The sequence below is a fragment of the Protopterus annectens genome, chromosome 16.part0, assembly GCF_019279795.1.
Source record: "Protopterus annectens isolate FY-2018-M chromosome 16.part0, PAN1.0, whole genome shotgun sequence".
NCBI classification, from domain to species: Eukaryota; Metazoa; Chordata; order Ceratodontiformes; family Protopteridae; genus Protopterus; species Protopterus annectens.
Genome location: NC_056750.1, coordinates 110,922,153 through 110,942,393, shown reverse-complemented (window position 1 = coordinate 110,942,393; position 20,241 = coordinate 110,922,153). Strand labels below are relative to the sequence as shown.

Sequence of the window (20,241 nt, the reverse complement as noted above, 5' to 3'; positions counted from 1 at the left end):
GATGATTCTGGCATTAACTGTTCTGTCACCATTTTCCCCAACTACAAGTTCTAATGCAATCATTTTTCATAACAGAATCATAGCTACTACTGTCAGACCTACTTTTAAATCCTAAAATTCCAAGCTAATGCTATTTACTACAAAATCAGCCTCTGATATTAAAAGTGGCTTCATACCTTCAACATCAAACAATGGTATTGAACTTGTTCTGACAGCATGTTACCACAGACATAAATCTAAAATTTAGTCTAAACAAGTATTTAAAAGGGGATTTTTGAGTTTCTGACATTGAGGAAGTTGTGCTTTCAAAATTAATGACTATAATCATATATACATTCACGTATTTACACACTCTAATGCATTTCCCCTGTACTGACATCTGTTACTTTATTTGGAAATGTCTAAGTTATTCAATTCTGTACTTGTTTAAGCTAAAGCAAGTATTAAGTCATCCCACAAAAGCCTGATCCAGTTGCCAAACTATAGTGAAAAACTCACCTGACAATCTATTCTGTCTTTTGATATTCATTACATCCCCAGTTTCTAGAACAGTGCTATCTTTGCTGAAACTCTATAAACAGACTTTTTCCATTCCACTCGACAACAGCCTCAGTTTCTCCTTCACTGAAGTGATTTTCAATGTGGAAGTTTGTCTCTCTGTAAAAGTTGAATACTGGTTACATTCTTCATACTGCCACTGGATGACTTGGTAAATCTGATACTGGTGATGCTGGTCAAGTTCTTTCTTTAGTACAGATTTCAGCTCAATTTCCACTGCTTTCAAAACTTCTTTGACATCCTTAGTTAAGCCTTGTACTCTTATCTCATTAGTACATCCTTTTTTAATAGTGATACGGACATTAAACTCTGCACCCCACTGCAGTACATTCTGAATCACTGTGTCTGAAAGGTAGGCAATTTCTTCGTCCTCAATGCAATCATCAGAAAAATTGTCATTAAAGATGCTCTCAATTCTCTCCTTTGCATTCTTCACACTATCTTTTAACATTCCTATTACATCAAAAATGGCAGGAGATATGACATTCTTTGTTTCAAAGATCTCACTGTCTTCTAGAGGCATTGCCTGTTTAAAAGGTTTCCTCAATCTGTTTCCTATAATAAAAAGACAATATAGTGAAAGGATGTTTAAAATGTTACTTCTGTGTAAAAATACATAACATCAACAAAGTCAACCAGTCAGGTGATCATACATTATTTCAGTGAACAAATACAATCATACTGGATTAAAAAATAGTTACATCCACCACTCACCAGCAAAGTAAAACTCAGTACCATTCTACTGGATAATCTGACAACTAATGTAAATTCTGGCAATGAATCTTTTTTATGATGAAAAATATTCATGGAAAATGATGAAAATATGTTTCTTATGGCTGCTTCACTGAATGTTTTTAGAGGAAACCTTTTCTTCCATATGTTTCAGAATACTAGGTGAGAATCATTATACATTTATGTGACCTGTCTGGATAGAATCCCACAACTTAATTTAATTTCTGGCAATGTGTTCTTTGTGATAAAAAATATTAATGGAAAATGATAAATATTTTTTTATGGCTGCTTCACAGACAGAATGTCTCTGCAGAAAACATTTTCCTTCATATGTTTCAGAGTACTAGGTGAGAATCAGATACATTTATGTCATCTGTCTGTGTGGAATCTGTTCAGCAAAACTAGTTCATATTTCAGCTTTCATACAAAAGATGGCTTCCCATAATTTAGAGGAAAATATAAAACAAATGTTCTCAGAGGTGTTTAACACAAGAAGAACACTGGAGGCAAATATAAGGTCACACAAAAAGGTTGTAAAAACAGAAGCTTTAACTGGCTATTCGGATGAATTAATACAATTACAAAAATCAAGAGTCTGAAATGAAGAAAAGTATGGCTGAGTATGAGACTTTTCAAGAAGAAATGCTGAAAAAATGGTAGAATTAGAAGGCAGAGCATGCAGAAAAAACTGAGATTTTCTGCTGTACCAGAGAAATTAATAGAAACAAGACTGCATTCATGTTATGAAAATAAAAATACGGAGTGGGCTGGTGTTCCACAGCAGGATTTGTTAACTGAGAGGCCCACCATTAGCTCCACGTTTGCCATGAGAAAGAAGCCAAAACCTATAGCAGTAAAGATGTAGTCATACTAGCAGATAGTGTTGCTCCTGACAAAATTGTAGTATTAGGGAAAAATATTCAAAACTGGCAAAAGCAGAGTGTGAAAAATTATTATTCTGTACATCAGGCAAAAGAAGCAATTTAATCCAGCAGTCAGGGAATTTTAAAAAGGGAAAAGTATGAGATTTGCCTGTAGCCAGCTGTTATCAAAATATTTTTTTCTGGAGAATCAAGGATACTTTTGGATGTAGAACAATGTAAGGAGGAAATGAAAGGCTTAGCCAACAAAAGGTAAACTAACAAGTAGAAGGGGGTTCTGCTTTTCAACTTCTGACAATAACAAAGCCCATACAGAGACTTTGCCAATGAAACCTTGGACATTATTTCAAAGAAAATGTTTATGTGACAAAAACATGCATAGGAGCTGACTAAAACAAAACCAGGAGTACTTCAGACTTGATTTAGAGACTGGTGTTCCATATGGATAGATTTTGAAGAACAACAGCAATACTGTGAAATTAATGAATAAATTGGAGGCTATAAACATTGATCATTCAATTTTGGAAAGCATATATGAAATCTGGCTTTACAAGAAGTGGCTGAAGAAAGTCACAAGGTAAGAAAGGATGGACAGAAGCAAGTAATATGTAGAATTAAGGTGATAATTTCTCCTGTTTTTATATAGGTCATCTATAATAATGTCATTGGTTTAAGCTACACAAAATATATTAAGCAAACAGGCCTGAAAAGTAAGACAAAATAATGAAATTCATGGAAAATAAGAAGTTATGTACCTACCATAACGTTCCATGTTAGTTGTTTTTTCTCTCCTTCTTTTTTGCTTGATGGGTTCGAGCCGATCCTCGCCCACTGGCACTTGCTAAGCTCGAGAGTCACTTTTACCAGCTCGAGGCAGCCCCATATCCCATGATGCAAGGCGGTAAGTACCCAGATCTCGTTTGATGACAAAGGGCAATAGCACCAAGAAAAAAAACACTTCCCAAAGGAAGAAAGAAACTTACGATGGAAGAAGGACCAGGTCTGAATGGTCTTCAGCATAATAATTTCTTATAACAAGGTCTGTCCAGGCCAGGGGAAGGGGGGGGTCGAAGAAAGAAGAAAAAAACAACTAACATGGAACGTTATGGTAGGTACATAACTTAATGTTAAGTTGTCAATCTCCTTCATTCTTGCTTGATGGGACCGCGTCCCTAGCACCTCTATCCTGGGTGGCTCAATGGAACAGACTCTTGAGGACTGTAGAGCCAAAACTGGCTCTGTCCCTGGAGGCCAAGTCCAATTTGTAATGGGAAACAAAAGTGTGAGGAGTGGCCCAAGTGGCGCTGCACAAATAGTGTCTAAAGGAAGTCTAGCTTGAAAGGCTGTAGAAGTAGCTAAGCTCCTAGTTGAATGTGCTTTAGGTTTTGAGCACAGCTGTTTTCCCCTGAGCAGATAAATTTCAGAGATGACCAAGAAAGCCATCTGGACAAGGTCACTTTAGAAACAGGAAGGCCTTTTTTATTATCCGCATAGGAAACAAAAAGTTGATCAGATTTTCTAAATTTTTTTGTTCTGTCCAAATAATATCTAAGTTGACGGTGGACATCAAGATAATGTAGCTTTTGTTCAGCTCTGTCTGAATAGTTTGGGAAAAATACAGGAGATCAATGGATTGATTCAAATTGTCTTTGAAGGACCTTAGGCAAAAAGGTGGGAGTAGTTCTCAAACATACTCTGTCTTGGTAAGAAACCAGATAGGGGGGACGAACCGATAGAGCATGAAGTTCAGACACCCTCCTGGCGATGTAATAGCCACTAGGAATAAAGTTTTCCAAGAAAGAAATTTCGGGAACAAGAAACAGCTGGCTCAAGGGGAAGAATCAAGGATGTCAGCACTAAATTTAGATCCCACTGAGGAGGAGGATTCCTGATTGGAGGCTTTAGTAGGAAAATTCCTTTCAAGAAGGCCCTGCAGAGCCTATAGGACATAATATAGACTCTCTACCCTACATATGAAATCACCAAACTCTTCTTAGACATTCATAAAATAAACATCTTAAAAGTGAGTAAAAACAATATAACCAATCCACTACATACAAAAGAAAAAACAGTACAGCCTGTCAGTTTAAAATGCATTTCATAAATACTACTGACAACAGCTCAGGTTAGACACAAAGACTTCTGCTAATGTTCCCATTCTCTCTAAATGTTCTGGCAACCATTGCATATACCTTCTCTCTAAGTTCTGTCTCTACAGCAACTGTAGATTATCCTTACCAAACTAAGTCTACTACCCTTGCAGCTGAAAAGCTCCAAGCTGCACACCTCAAAACAACAGCTGGAAGCATTAGCATACTGTGATTCCATTCTTAATAACAAATCTATCCAAAATCTCATGTCCTGCAGCATTTAAACAGTCTGATATCCTACCATTACACAAGGTGGCAACTCACCTTTCAAACTATATACAACCACTGCCACACTCACTCTCCTTCCAACTATACAACCACGGCCACACTCATGTCTCCACCTTCCAACTACATAACCACTGCCACTCTCACTCTCCCTTCCAACCCCCGCTATACAACCATGGCCACACTCACTCTCCTTCCAACTATACAACCACTGCCACACTCTCTCTCCTTCCAACTATACAACCACTGCCTTGGTATTGCTCCGATCTCTATGAGGCATTTAGCAAATTCTCCCTCTCTAAACTATTGGAGAATCACCATCTTAGATTCTATGTATTGACAAGTAGGTGGTTTCATAGCTTCCTGATAATTGAATCCCCAGTAATGTGCAGGATGGTAAAATGCTAATCGTACATTTTCTACCAATAACTACTGGGTTCCCCAAAATATCCTAGGACTTCTTTCCTTTAACATATTCATAAATGAGCAGTCTTGGTCTCCAGCCTATCAGCACTAATACAATATCCACCACAGATGATTCTGGCGTGCTAACTGTTTACTGTCACCATATTCCCGAACTACAAGTTCTAATGCAATCATTTTTCATATACAAGAATCATAGCTTCTACTGTCAGACCTACTTTTAAAATCCTAAAATTCCAAGCTAATGCTGTTACTACAAAATCAGCCTCTGATATTTAAAAGTGGCTTCATACCTTCAACATCAAACAATGGTATTGAACTTGTTCTGCACAGCATGTTACCACGAACATAAATCTAAAATTTAGTCTACAAATACAAGTAGTTAAAGGGATTTTTTGAGTTTCTGACATTGAGGGAAGTTGTTAGCTTTCAAAGATTAATGACTATATCATATATACATTCGCGTATTTACACACTCTAATGCACTTCACGCTGTACTGACATCTGTTACTTTATTTGGAAATGTACTCTAGGGTGTGTTATTCAATTCTGTACTTGTTTAAGCTAAGCAAGTATTAAGTCATCCCACAGAAAGCCTGATCCAGTTGGCCATGAAGCCTATAGTGAAAAACTCACCTGACAATCTATTCTGTCGTTTTGATATTCATTACATCCCAGTTTCTAGAACAGTCGCTATCTTTTGCTGAAACTCTATAAACAGACTTTTCCATTCCCACTCGACAACAGCCTCAGTTTCTCCTTCACTGAAGTGATTTTCAATGTGGAAGTTTGTCTCTCTGTCAAGCGTTGAATACTTTAGTTTACATTCTTCAGCCACTGCCACTGGATGACTTGGTAGTAAATCTGATACTGGTGATGCTGGTCAGAGTTCTTTCTTTGAGTACAATGCAGATTTCAGCTCAATTTCCACTGCTTTCAAAACTTCTTTGACATCATAGTTAAGCTTGTTCCCGCCTCTTATCTCATTGAAAAAGGTACATCCTTTTTTAATAGTGATCTAGGACATTAAACTCTGCACCCCACTGCAGTACATTTCTGAATCACTGTGTCTGAAAGGTAGAGCAATTTCTTCAAATCCTCAATGCAATCATCAGAGAAATTGTCATTAAAGATGCTCCTCAATTCTCTCCTTTGCATTCTTCACACTATCTTTTAACATTCCTATTACATGTCTCAAAATGGCAGGGAGATATGACATTCTTTGTTTCAAAGATCTCACTGTCTTCTAGAGCATTGCCTGTTTAAAAAGGTTTCTGCACTCAATCTGTTTCCTATAATAAAAAAGACAATATAGTGAAGGATGTTTAAAATGTTACTTCACAATGGCTTGTAAAATACATAACATCAACAAAGTCAACCAGTCAGGTGATCGCATACATTATTTCTAGTGAACAAATACAATCATACTGGATTAAAAATAGTTACATCCACCACTCACCAGCAAAAGTAAAACTCAGTACCATTCTACTGGATAATCTGACAACTAATGTAAATTCTGGCAATGAATCTTTTTTTATGATGAAAAATATTCATGGAAAATGATGAAAATATGTTTCTTGAAAACATGCTTCTGAATGTTTTAGAGGAAACCTTTTTCTTCCATATGACTTCCAGAATACTAGGTGAGAATCATTATACATTTATGTGACCTGTCTGGATAAGCAGAATCCACAACAATTTAATTTCTGGCAATGTGTTCTTTGTGATAAAAAATATTAATGGAAAATGATAAATATTTTTTTATGAAGCTGCTTCACAGACAGAATGTCTCTGCAAGAAAACATTTTCCTTCATATGTTTTCAGAAGGTACTAGAGTGAGAATCAGAAAGATACATTTATATCTGAAGAGAAACTCTGTCTGTGTGGAATCTGTTCAGCAAAACTTCAGTTCATATTTCAGCTTTTCATACAAAGATGGAAACTTCCCCATAATTTAGAGGAGAAATATAAAACAAATGTTCTCAGAGGGTGTTTGCTGGGAAGAACACTGGAGGCAAATATAAGGTCACACCAAAAAGGGTTGCTTAAAACAGAAGCTTTAACTGGCTATTAGGATGAATTAATACAATTACAAAAATCAAGAGTCAGAATGAAATGAAAAAAAGCCTGGCTGAATATGAGGCTTCTCAAGAAGATCTGTTTTCAAAAAAATATTAGAGTTAGAAGACAGAGCATGCCCCAGAGAAAAAAAAAGCACTGAATTTTCTGCTGTACCAGAGAGAAATTAATAGAAACAAGACTGCACATTCATGTTGTAAGAAATACAAATACGTGATGAGTGGGCTGGTGTTCCACAGCAGGTTGTTAACTGAGGAAGGACTCACCATGTATCACGGCTCCACGTTTTGCCATGAGGAAAAGAAGCCAAAACTATAACAGTAAAAGATGTAGTCATACTAGCAGATAGTGTTGCTCCTGACAAAATTGTAGTATTAGGGGAAAAATATTCCAAAACTGGCAAAAGCAGAGTGTGAAAAATTATTATTCCCTGTACATCAGGCAGAAGAGAAGCAATTTAATCCAGCAGTCAGGGAATGTTAAAGGAAAGTATGAGATTTAAAACTGGCTGTAACCAGCTGTTATCAAAATATTTTTTCTGGAGAATCAAGGATACTTTTGGATGTAGAACAATGTAAGGAGAAATGAAAACAGCCAACAAAAGGTAAACTAACAAGTAGAAGAGGGGTTCTGCTTTTCAACTTCTGACAATAACAAAGCCCATACAAGAGACTTTTGCCAATGAAACCTTGGACATTATTTTCAAAGAAAATGTTTATGTGACAAAAACATGCATAGGAGCTGACTAAAAAACAAAACCAGGAGTACTTCAGACTTGATTTGAGAGACTGGTGTTCCATGGATAGACTTGTGAAGAACAACAGCAATACTGTAGAAATTAATGAATAAATTGGAGGCTATAAACATTGATCATTCAATTTTGGAAAAAGGATATATGAAATCTGAGCTTTTACAAGAAAGTGGCTGAAGAAAGTCACAAGGTAAGAAAAGGATGGACAGAGAAGCAAGTAATATGTAGAAATTGCAAGGTGATAATTTCTCCTGTTTTTATATATGCGGTCATCTATATATAATGTCATTGGTTTAAGCTACACAAAATATATTAAGCAAACAGGCCTGAAAAGTAAAGACAAAATAATGAAATTCATGGAAAATGCTAGTTCTTTCTTGTATTTGCAAAGTAGATTAGCTTTTTTTCATTAGCAAAGGCTTTCAGTGGAAGAAAAAGACATTTATAAGTGCAAAGAAATTAATCATGAAAGGAGGCAGGGTATAACAGTATGTTCTGAGTAACATTACCAAAAAATTCTTTAAGCATCGGCCAAGAGTGCAATTACCGCTTTTACTTGGAGACAGAAATTTCTAAGTGAAAACAATCATGAAGGGCCTTAACAGTCTGCTGAGTGGGCGTATAAGCAGCTCAGTGAAAAATACAACCAATATACTTTTAAAGTGTGGGATGTGAATAAGATTATACAAGTGAGTTGATTTCCAGCAGTTATAGTACTTTAATGTATTCAATATAGGGAATTCACAATTTGGTTTAACAATGCACAATTCATTTTTTTATTTATTTAAAGGTAGTCCAAAGTACACTTTTTCTTAGGGCTTAAGAAGTTAATGTTTACTGAAGTAATGGCAAGAGCTGTTTTCCACATCTGGGAGGAGGATAAAGATTTAAGTGGGAATTACAGGCTGTAACTTATATGCATAGCATGGGTAACATTCACTTTAGATTAGGTACTGCCTGTGGGTACAGTGGTCAAATTGAAGGGCAACTGTGCTCATCATTTTTGAAAATGCACATAATTCTGTGTACTTGTTTTATGTTAAAACAGGATAGGGTTTCTATAAATCTGTTCAGTATTCTGGTGTTTCACTAGTAAAAGGAAGCTTGAAAAAATGTAGCATAGAATCAAATGAAGATGAGGAAAAGCAACTACATCAGATATTAGCCTGCAAGCGTTAATGTTCCCATGTAAAACAAAATGTTGAAATATACATTCAAAAAGCACACTTATGTATAATATGGAAGGGGGTAATTGCTTTCTGTCATAATGGCTACTCTGTCCATATTACCATGAAATGTAAACAGCAGGTAAAAAAAAAAGGCAAAAAGATGCTGAATTATCTTAAGAACTGCTTGCAGTTCTTTAATAGCAATGTTGCAGGAGACATATTTGGATGAAAGAACCATAAAGCATGTGGCAGATTTGACAAACGCAAGGAATTCAAGGTGGACTTTTGGCGGGAATGTCAGGGACAAATGAGGGAGAATTATGGTCCTGGTTGCCAGAGGGAATTTGGCCCAGTAATGATGCAGGATGAGAATGAGGGATAGTGGTGGTAGTGGAGAGAGGATTATGCTGACTTGTGTTTGTATGTTCCACCTGGGGCTGCTGCTGTGGAGTTTGGGAGTATTTTGGGACAGGTGAGCGGCTTTCATTGCCCAGGGAATGTTGTTGGTGAGTAATAATTAGCACCTGATTTTCATTGGTGAGAATGCATGGGCCGGAGAACCTAGAAGGGAAAAATACAACAAAATATGGTACATTTCTGAAAGGAAATGTGTATGAAAATATTTTCACAGAAGATGTGAATTCAGTATTGGGAGCTATGACAGAATTTACATATTACTCTCCTCAAACTACAAGAACTGAGCTTGACTGAATAGAAGATCTCACAAGAACATATGTACTTTAATTAGAGGATTTTTGGCACACATCAATAACTATTTCAATCATGCACCAATAAAACATGATAAAGATGCAGGATAATGAAGCAAAAACTAATACATGGAGTGCTGGTGCCTTCCACACTGGAAGTGTAAAAAGAGAGAGAGGAAAGTACAGATGTATAAATCCAAACTTATCATAAGAGTAGGCACGTTCAAATGATCACCTCAGTAGTGTTAGCTATATGGGATATATCCCACAGTGAATAGCATACAACAGACAGCCATCTTCCAGACCTTAATGGCATCTTCAAAAGCATGTGCCCAAATCATTGAAACCCCAGCTTAAGCAGAGCAGAAGAAAATCAATGGTTTGGGCATCAAACTACTCAGAGTTTTTTTGTCAACTGAAAAGGGTCTGTGTTACATGTAAAAATCAAGGTCCTCACCCTGGCATTGAAAAGTGGCTACTACTGGCAGTAATCATTTGAACATCTACTGTTATGGAAAGTTTACCACACAACTCTATGTTCCTCATTTTATCACTGCTGCGAAGTCTTAAATATACAGGCAGACTACCGACTAGGAGGAGGATGGATGTGGGTCAAGAAGATACTTGGTGAATGGTCTAGGAAAGCCTGTGATACACCAAGAAAAGGAATCTAGATTTTTAACACAGTGCTTTGTAAAGCTATGTATGAGAGGAATATACTGCTGTTTCTAGGATAACTTCTAGAATCCATCAATTTCGAGGCCATTCAAATTGGGATAGAAGTATTGCACTCTAACTCTGGCCCAGAGTTTTGATTTGTGAGCTCAGAGTAGCAGGGGAGGGATGATGAGTGTTACCAGACCTGGTGGGCTAACAGTTACGAGGAGTATCTCCTCACGACAATTCCTGGTGGAGAGTGAGGATGTATAGCCATTACTGGGAGGAGAGGTCAAGGGGTGTGGGATAGAGTAGGGATATGGCTGGCACATACTGCTGTGGTGGTGGGAAGAAATGCTGCATGTCTGCACTGCATGCCTGTCTCTTGGATGTAACCATGGGGAAACATGTGGACTGTGAGATGTAACGGGGGTATGTCATAAAGGACACTCTCCTGGAGGATGGTAATAGACCTTCAGGATGTACTTAAGATCTGCTGGCCCCGGCCCTGTCAAAGCAGCATCCTGGGAGACCTTGGGCGATGGCTGGAAGATCCGGCAGTGGACATGGGACACTGGGTGAGAGAAGCCATGATATGGAGGAGAAATAGTTCCCCCAAACAGCAAGGAATCCACCCCTTTCCAAAAAGCCACTGATAATGCCAATGCCCTGGTAGAGTGTACTTTGATTCTGCCAGGAACGGCTTCAACTTGTTGGGATGGAGTATAACAAAGGAAAATAACGCGGAATAACTACTTAGAGATAGCCTGCTTTTGACAACGTTCTTTTTCCTAACCATCATAAGAAATGAAGAGTTTGTCAGATTTTCTGAAGGTTTTTAGTTCTATCAAGGTAATATCTGAGTTGTCTGTGGACATCTATGGTATAAAAATTAAGCCCTTTACTTCTTAGAGTTCTGAAAGAAGGTAGACAGGGAGACTCATGGCAGATCAAAGTAAACACGGATATCACTTTAGGCATAAATGAAGAATTAGATTTTCAAGGAAACCTATCTTTGTGGATAATGAGATGAGGTGACCCACCATAAGGAAACTTGTAGATCATGAATTCTTCTTGCAAAGTCAGAGTACTCAACTAAACTGTTTTCCATGTTATGAACCTGAACTCAACCTGATGCGCTAGTAAAGTGGTGCAAGTTAACTTCTCCAAAAGCAAAATTAAGATCCTAAGAAGGGGTCACGTGTTTTCTAGTCACCCAGGTATGCACTACTACTTTCAAAAACACTGAAGGAGGGGATCCCACGTGCAGACATGCTGAAATGGTTGACAACAAACCTTGATCGAGGAGATAGTAATAAGTGTCAGTGGATAACAACTCACACAAAATATTGTCAAGAACCAGAGAAATAATAACCTTAAAATAGTTGTGGTCCTTGTGAACATTTACAGCTGCCAACAGCTCTTTTATGTTTATGTGTTTTGGTCTGTCATTTTTGCTTTAAACACTCTGCACTTTTACCCTGTCAGACACCATTCCCCAGCAAAAGCCTGTGGTGTTTGTCCCTTAACATTACAAACTCAGGTATACATCTAGACAAAGAAAACATTTTCACTGTGGAAGAAAAAGTTCTTTGGAAATGAGGTACCTTGCTGAAGATTCTAGGAAAACCTTGTGATGAAATAAAACAAGACTTTTCAAAGGTTTCTTGAAAGCTAGTCTGGGAAAGATCTCTGTGACTCAATCGTAAGATTCCTGAGCCACTTTGAAAAAAGACTCTTAAAAAGGAACAAGCAAGTTGTCTAAATAAAGCAAAAAAATATGAATACCTTGCAGCATGTGACAGGATATCTCTGGGGTTAGAAACTTTACATTTCAACACCTGGTTATATGGATAATCCAAAAGACAATGTAGTGAAATAGAGCGGTGTTATCCAGACATGAAAACCTTAAAAAACATTTTTGGAAGAATCTAAGGTTACAGGAATGTGAGATAAGCATCATTTAAATCTAGAGTTACTAAAACTTAAAGGAGGAATCAGAGGTAACAGGTGTGAAGAGACAACTTGAGTCTTTGGAACTTTCACTAAACAGTTTAGAAAAGAAAATATCTCAAGACTATTGTTCTCCATGGAGCATCTCTCCCTTAGTACCAGAAACATTGCTTGAATAAAAATCCTTTTCCTGTAGAGAAAGAAAGAACGCTTTTCTATTACTACCAGATGCTGAATAATGAATAACAAGATATAAAAAATGGTTTATCTGGTGGATGATGAGGAATCCACTGGAAAGGACAGAGAGATTCCAGACCCCACCATCTGTGACTCTGCTGCTGTTCTACTTTGTTCCACTCTCAGAACCCATTAATCTGAGACTATGTGTTGCAAACAAAAAATGGAAGAGAGATTTTTGAGGAGATTTAAAGGCTTACCAGGGAGGTGGAAAGGTGGGAGGGTAATTACTCTCTATATGAAATTGTCATTCAGACTTGCTGGAATGTCCTTATTTATGGGAGACCCACCTTTCTTTTGAAACTATTTTGCCATTGTGTTTTGAATGTCTGTTTGCTAGAGGCTTCCTATGCCTATAACTTACACATTAGCCTCTTTAATGAATTGCAGGGGCAGGTGGGCAGAACTGAGAACCTTTAATAAACCTGGAGAAAGGAAGGTTGAATAATCTGAGGAACCCCTGGATCAGGTTTTCCTCTCTCACCACTTTTCAAGACCTCAGGGCAGATGGGTCAATTGAAAGCATAACCTCTCTCTAGCTCAAGCAGCTTTAACATCCTCAGGCAAATTTTGACACATACACGGCTTATGCAAACCTTCTCTGTAACAGGTTCAGTAAGTGGGAGCTCTGGAAGAGGCATCAGCTGAGGATCAAAGCATACTTTAAAAGTGTCTGCTTATTTGAGATACATAAGCCTGGCGTATTCAAAGCCTGACAATATTTTTCATCAGAAAAGAGGAAAATTACCTATAATGTTCTTCATATTCTCAAATGATGTGTGCACTTGAAACATTAACATGTGAGGCGTGACAATGATATATTCAAAAAAATAAGCATGGCAGAAAGTATACATTTTTCCAAAAAATCTATCAAAGGCTTTCCCTTACTTATTAGCAGGGTTTAGCATTTACAAAATGTTTGCTTAGCAGCTGGATGTGCCAAGAGGAAATTACTGCAGGGTCAGAACTGGAATTAGAAAAAAAAGCATTTACATAAACTGAGGCACTTTATACAATCTATCTGCTTTTCTAGGGACAGCAGCCCCATTTTGTTGTCAGGCAAGTCACAGGCTGTAAAAACTATCCACAAAGCTGAAAGTACAGGATGAACAGAGCTTTATTCACCAGGAAATGCCAGTTGCTTAACAAATCAAATGTTTCCCAAGGATACTAGAATATCATTATATTCCCGCTGAAACAAGTGGATTTCATTCTGGATATAGTTACAGAAAGAAAAAAAAAATCTTCAATGGGATTATCAAGAAATACTCTTCCCAGAATCAGAATCAGTCACTTATGGAGAAAAAATAGCAAGTTGTTTCCTAGCATCAAATCGTCTTCCTCTTATACTGGTAATCTTCAAGAAAAATTAAATTTCTGTTTTTATTCCGTAAAATAAAATTTAAGAAAAGATCGGGATCCTGAATTAAATGCTTAGCCAATTCCAAGAAATAATTTCTGACTAAAAGTTTCGAAACCAGGAAGATAGAAAGATAAATGTTTTACCATTCTGCTTCTTTTTGACAGGAATTTTGATAGAATCAGACGAATGCACACCTTTCAGGTATATCAGCCTTGGGGTCAGGCATTCCAATCCAGTTAGGCGGAAGCGGCATTCCTTGCTCCTTCCTCCAAGATGGACAAGATTGTTTCTCCCTTACCTGGCTTTGACATTCCAACAGCTACCCAGAGGATATCTAGCCCCACCCCATCCACAGGAGGCTGATGGGGCTATACCAGGTACAGCCCAGCTAAGGTAGAAGAATGATCTAAGGAACCAGAAATGGCCACAGCAGTCGGCCATCTGCCACTGAGGGCAAATTGTGCAGCCAGTTGGAAGGGGCTAAGGCTGTCTGGGCTTTCTTCTTTTCTGGTTGGGGAAGGAAAATCAAGGAACTGGCAAGATGTTCCACTGTGAAGCCAAAAGCAATATTGGGGTAAAAGTGACAGCAACAGTAGAAAAAAAAGTAAATAAAAGTATTTTTTTCCACCAAAAATACTCTGTGAGAAACAAAACATATACTAAACCTCAGTGCCTAAAAAGAAATTTAAAAAGAAGTTATGTACTCACCTTAATGTTCCATGTTTGTTGTCCATCTCGTCTTCATTCTTGCTGGTTGGGTTCAGAACCAATCATGTCGAGGTTCCAACTTGGCCTTTTTACTAAAGCTTGAGAGCTTCCTCTGGCTCGAGAGTTTACACCCTGTCCTATCATGCCTAAGGGAGAAGGTTACCAGATCTTGTTTGCAATTACTAAATATAATAAAAGTCCTATCCCACATACATTCCAGGTATATTTACAGACATATACTCTTTAGACAGACAAAGGAGGGAATCAGAGAGAACATGCTTATTCCCACATCTAATAAAAGACCTCTCGATCCTCCAGGAGGCGAAGGGATGGGGGAAGGAGGGTGGGATGCAAGAATGAAGGCGAGATGGCAACAAAAGCAAGGAATGACTATGGTAGGCATGTAACTTCTATGATGATATGTTTTCCTATCTGACACCCGCTTCATTCTTGCTAGTTGGGACCAAGCGTCTCTAGCACCTTCTTTCCTGGGTGGCTCAAGGGAACAAACTCTTCAGAGCAGGTGGACCCAAAGAGAGGAGGCCTGTTCCGGGAGGCCACATCTACTCTGTAATGAGTGATGAAGGTATGAGGTTTTACCAACATTGCTGCAGCACCAAATTAAATCCATGGGCAACCCCTAGCTTCAAAAGCAGCCGAAGTTGAAATATCTCTTTTGAGTGGCCTCTTATTTTTCCAGGCAGTTGTTTAATGCTTGGGAGGGTATCACTTGAGAATGTAATAGTATCTGGCAAGCCATTTTTGATAGAGTGACTTTAGATATTGGGGCACCCTTCTTCTTGTCCGAAAGGACACGAATAATTGATCAGATTTTCTACCAGATTCTTTTGTTCTGTGTGTAAGTAGAGCGTAACTGCCTGTGTACATCCAGCTGGTGAAGTTTGTATTCTGCCTTGTTGCCATGATTAAAGGGAGAGAAGACAGGCAGATCAATGGATTGATTTAAGTTAGCTTCAGAACAAACTTTGGGAAGGAATGAAGGATTAGTTCTAAGGGGAGACTGTCTTTATGGAAAACCATAAGCAAAGAGGGCATATGGATAGTGTTTGAAGTTCTGATACCCTCTAGCTGAAGTGGCGGCTACCAAAAGACCGTTTTCCAGGTTAGACATTTTTAGATGACAGGAAGAAGCTGGTTCATATGCAGGAAGGATTAAAGTAGACAGTACCAAATTGATGAGTCCCAAGGAGGTGGTTCTCACTTGTGGAGGCCTTAACAAAAGCGGACCTCTCAAGGAGAAGGCTTTGCACCAGTCCATGAGGACATTGAATTTTTTTGAACCCAAATCGCTAGTGTGATAGTTTCAATATGGTTCAGCCTTAAGCTAGTTGAACTTGAATGGTGGCTGCTGCTGCTCCAGCCCCTACCATTAAAAGTTTGCTAAGAAGTCTAAAATACTAGTTACAGGAGCTGTAGAAAGGGTCAATGGTGATTAGCAGAGGCCCAACAAGAAAACCTTTTCCATTTGTTGCAGCGTAGGAGTTTCCCTAGTTATTGGTTTTATGGGATAAGACTAGGATTTGTTTTACAACAGGGGATATATCTGGAAGCCTGGCTAACATTGGAAGTGGAGCAACCAAGCTGTCAGTTTGATGGTCTGAACTGAGGGATGGTGAGTCCCTGACAGATGAGTCAGAAAGTCTGGTACTGGATTGAGAATCCAGGGCTCACCACTTCTCATAGATGGGGCCAAAGAAAGAGGAAGCAAATTTGCCAAGGAGCTAGTACGAATTGATAAGTATTAACCTGCATTCCAATAACCCGAAGCTTTCTGTAGGACTTTGGGGATTAAAGGAAAGGTGGAAAGGCATAAAGGAGACCACTGAGGGCCAATCAAATACAAGTGCATCCCTTGGTGCCTCCTGAGTGGGGGATCAGGGCAAAGTAGTTGCTGCATTTGGCGTTCATGGATGTGTGCAAAGAGGTCACAACAAGGCTGGTCCCACCTGCAAAATTTTGATTTGCAGTTTCTTGTTTCAGAGACCACTTTCGTGAGGCATTAGATGCCAGCTCTCCTCAATAGTTTGTTCACTATCAGAGTTGGATCTCCCAGGATGTGCACTGCTGTCAGAAAATGTTGGGAGGAGACTGCCCACTACCATACTCTCTGAGCGTCTCAACATGGGGGTAGGATCTGGTTCTGTAACCCATTTATATACCACATGACTGACATGATTGTCCGTCTGGATTGCAATTGTTCCTGGTGGAAGGGAGTTTTGAAATTGCAACACCAACAGCACCGCTGTCATCTCCTGGTTTGACATTGATGTGGAAGTTAGGTATTCATTGTCCTGCCAAGTTCCTTGGACCGTCTTCCCAGATAATGCCCCCACCCTATCTGGGAAGCGTCCGTGGACACTGCTAGCTACTGGAATTGGGGAATGAATGGTCTGCCCAAGTACTTGGGTTGATTGAAGCCACCAACAAAGGTCCCTCTTGCAGGGATCTGTAATAATAATCTTGTGGGACATAGGTAGCACCTGCATGGACCATTGGGCAAAAAAAGTAACCACTGAAGGACTCTCATGTGTGAAAAGTGTGCAAAAGGTTACCAGAGTAATTGCTGCCGCCATTGTACCCAGTACTGTTAGAACAAAGGAATTTTGCCTGTAACTTGTTTTGCAATGCTGAGTAAGAGGAATAGCTGATGTCACGCCATGGCGTTTGAACTCTTTTGTGAGGAAGTTTTGCTACACCATGTCCTTTGTGTTTAAGTCACTCCACTGAATGGGGAAATATGCTGTGATGGTAACAAGCCAGATTTTTAGAAAATTGTTATAATACTTAGGTTGAGAAACATAGAGATGAATGGTGGTGTACTCCTTGCTTTGACTAGTAAAGATGCTCAGTGGTAGAGGTCAGGAGCCAGTCATCTAAATATAGAAACACTTGGAATCCTAGGCGCCTCAGAGTAGAGTTGTACCTACTGCCATGCATTTGGTAGAACACTCCGGGGGCTGTGGAGTTTGACCAAAGGGCAGAACTTGGAATTGAGTAATGATTGGCTCCCAGCCAAAAGCGTGACTCCCTGGATCACCGCTGTCAATTTTGATGTGGTAGTGCACGCCTGGAGATCTATAGACCATATCCAATAGTCTTTTTCCCAGAAAGGGAAGCCATTGACACTGCAGTGTTACCATCCAGGCTTTTAACTTTTTTTTACTGACTTGTTTTTAGTCTGCTGCGATCCAGAATGAGGCCTCCAGTCCTCTGTGTCTTTTGGAACTAAAAACTAACTTTGAGTAAATTCTGGATCCAATTTAATCTGACCGGGGACATTTTGAATGACTCTTTTGTCTAGCAACCTTTGAACTTCTATAAGATTTTGGCTTGATCCCTCTGATTGGGTTAAGAATGTCTGGGACTGAAGTCTTTGTTTGTGCTGGGGATGGGGAGGAGGCAGGCATGGTATGTTGTGTGGGGAGGAGGAGAAATGGTATGTTGTATCCTCTGGATATTATTGTCACACCCATCTGTCTTGTGTAATATCTAGCCAGGAGCTTTGTTTTTAAAACAATGCTAATCTGCCCCGACTGCCTCCAGAGAGGGTGGACAGGTGGGCCTCCTTTCAGGGCTGGAAGGGAGCCTATCAGAGGAATGTGCTTCTGTGTCACCCCTGGTTTTGTGGACTCCCCCCTCTGCCACGAGGTCGGCATCTTCCAATATTGTTTCCCCCTCTGCCCCTGGTACAGGAATAAATCACTACGGCTGCGTCTGGTAAAAACACTTTGGGATTTATGGAACCACATCTTTCCTCCTTTTGACCTCTGGGGTAAGGTCTGGAAAGGGAGAGAGAAAAACATCTCCCATGGCAGACAGAGTCACTTTACCTTCCTGTCGCATCTGGTCAGAGTCTCTTTTTACTTTAGGCCCGAACAAGGACCCCAGCCATCAAAAGGGGCATTAATAAAAGGAAGACTTGAAAGGGTTCAGCAAAAGGCGCATCCAGGGAATGCCCTCCTTAGGGAGATTCCTGTACCTGCCCTATTGGCTCCATTAGCTGCATGAATGATATGAGTTGCATAGAGGAGTTGACTATAGAATTTAAGGTAGCAAGCTGTGCGGTGCACCTTATCTGAGACCCCTGCAGCTGTGCAAGAGACAGCTTAAAAGGGCATCTCCTAACTCGCTTCAGGATCCCTCCTGAAGTCTGGTAAAATGGGTCAAGTAGTTCAGCGACCAAAGTGCAAAGGCCATGAGCAAAGAACATACTCTTTCCATATCATCCACTGTTGAGATTCTTTGTTCGGTGGATGGACATATGAGAAGTCTCAGAAAATTCCTTCTTGGTAGCCACTGCCACCACCACTAACATCTACTAGGACGCAGTTGCACGATATAAATTTCTCTTGTGCAGGGGCAGTAATAAAATCTGTTAGACGCACTCCTCAAAGCGGGTTCCACGAAGATCTGGAGGGAGCCCCACACCTTTTGACTAACACAACATGTTAAGGAGCACAGTCGAAAGGTGGAATCACCCTTAAGAGGTGGAGGTCAAAAGAATGAAATGCTTCCGAATTTCTGAAACTCATCCTTAGATGGGTTAATGGTCTTCCAGCCACCTCTCTGCTTAAGGAGTTCTAAAGATGTCCATGAGAGACATCCTTAGAGGGTGACCACGTTGAGGGACCCTTCAGAGTCATCCCCTAAGTCTGTGTCCAAAGTGACAAGACTCCTCCAGAAAAGTCTCTAGATGTTTCACTAGCCACAAGTTCTCTTCCGAGGAGCCTCTCCAGAGGAGTCCCCTGGGGAGGTTTCAGAAGAGTGTCTGCACCCAATGGGGCATCCATGGAGCATCGGTTCTCTCACGGCTAGGGAGGGAGGGATGGTACAGAGGCAGACACTGCTGGCACTTTGGGGGAAGGAGTGCTTGGATAGAAGTGGAGCCATCTGGCGTGATAGCACACTGCTCATTACCTGGATCCGAGACAGCCTCTGGCTCTGAAGAGCCAGGAGACTTCCTCCACCTCAAGTAGGTGGGCTGTGTAAGGCTGATGTTAAGCCAGAGAAGAGGTAGATTTGCAGGAAACTGAGCTAAGGTCTGACCCGACTCTCCTCCCCAGACCCAATGGGGAGGCGTTGGCTCCCAGATCCCTCGACAGATGATATGGCACTGAAGAGGTCGGAGGCTCGGGGCCAAAGAACCAGAGGGCAGGTTTCAGACCCAATGGTTCCACCACAATTACATCCAAGCACTCCAGCTCTGAAGCCACTTTCGGGTCAGAGTGGGAATTGAAAGGGGTTGTGACAGCTGTCAGATCCAATTCCTTTTAGGCTGGACTCGAAAGAATCTTGGCTAGTGCCAGGGTCTATAGCAGCCTCCTGACCACCTGCTCCACGTTGTTTACATCCGACAGGGTCCTGGAGGGATGGGGTTGAGAGACTTGATACTCCCAGCCACTGACTGCAAAAGAGGTGACTGTGGAACTGAGAAGTCAGCTCCAGGCTGAGGGCAGCTCTGACTATGACTCATAGCTGATTCCCAAAATAACTGGTGGAGCTAAAGAGGTTACCTTTTGACCCGAAAACCTTGGAACTGAAAATACGCTCTTTGGCTACTTTTTCAAAGGCTCACAGAAGCTGCAGCAGATGAAGATCCTCTCTTGTGAGACTTGTCGATTTTGGG

General features: G+C 40.0%; 2 protein-coding genes across 2 annotated transcripts in view; both read right to left on the bottom strand.

The window, feature by feature from the left end:
- The window catches only part of LOC122790522 (protein mono-ADP-ribosyltransferase PARP14-like), a 456,801-nt gene extending 456,272 nt beyond the window's left edge, over window positions 1-529 (bottom strand). Inside the window, exon 1 of the mRNA XM_044058073.1 lies at window positions 499-529. Within this exon, the coding sequence (XP_043914008.1) occupies window positions 499-529 (31 nt within the window). The remainder of the gene's footprint in view (window positions 1-498) is intronic.
- Window positions 530-571: 42 nt separating this feature from the next.
- The window catches only part of LOC122790521 (protein mono-ADP-ribosyltransferase PARP14-like), a 2,292,317-nt gene continuing 2,272,647 nt past the window's right edge, over window positions 572-20,241 (bottom strand). Inside the window, exon 13 of the mRNA XM_044058072.1 lies at window positions 572-1,113. Coding sequence (XP_043914007.1) covers window positions 572-1,113 — 542 coding nt within the window. The remainder of the gene's footprint in view (window positions 1,114-20,241) is intronic.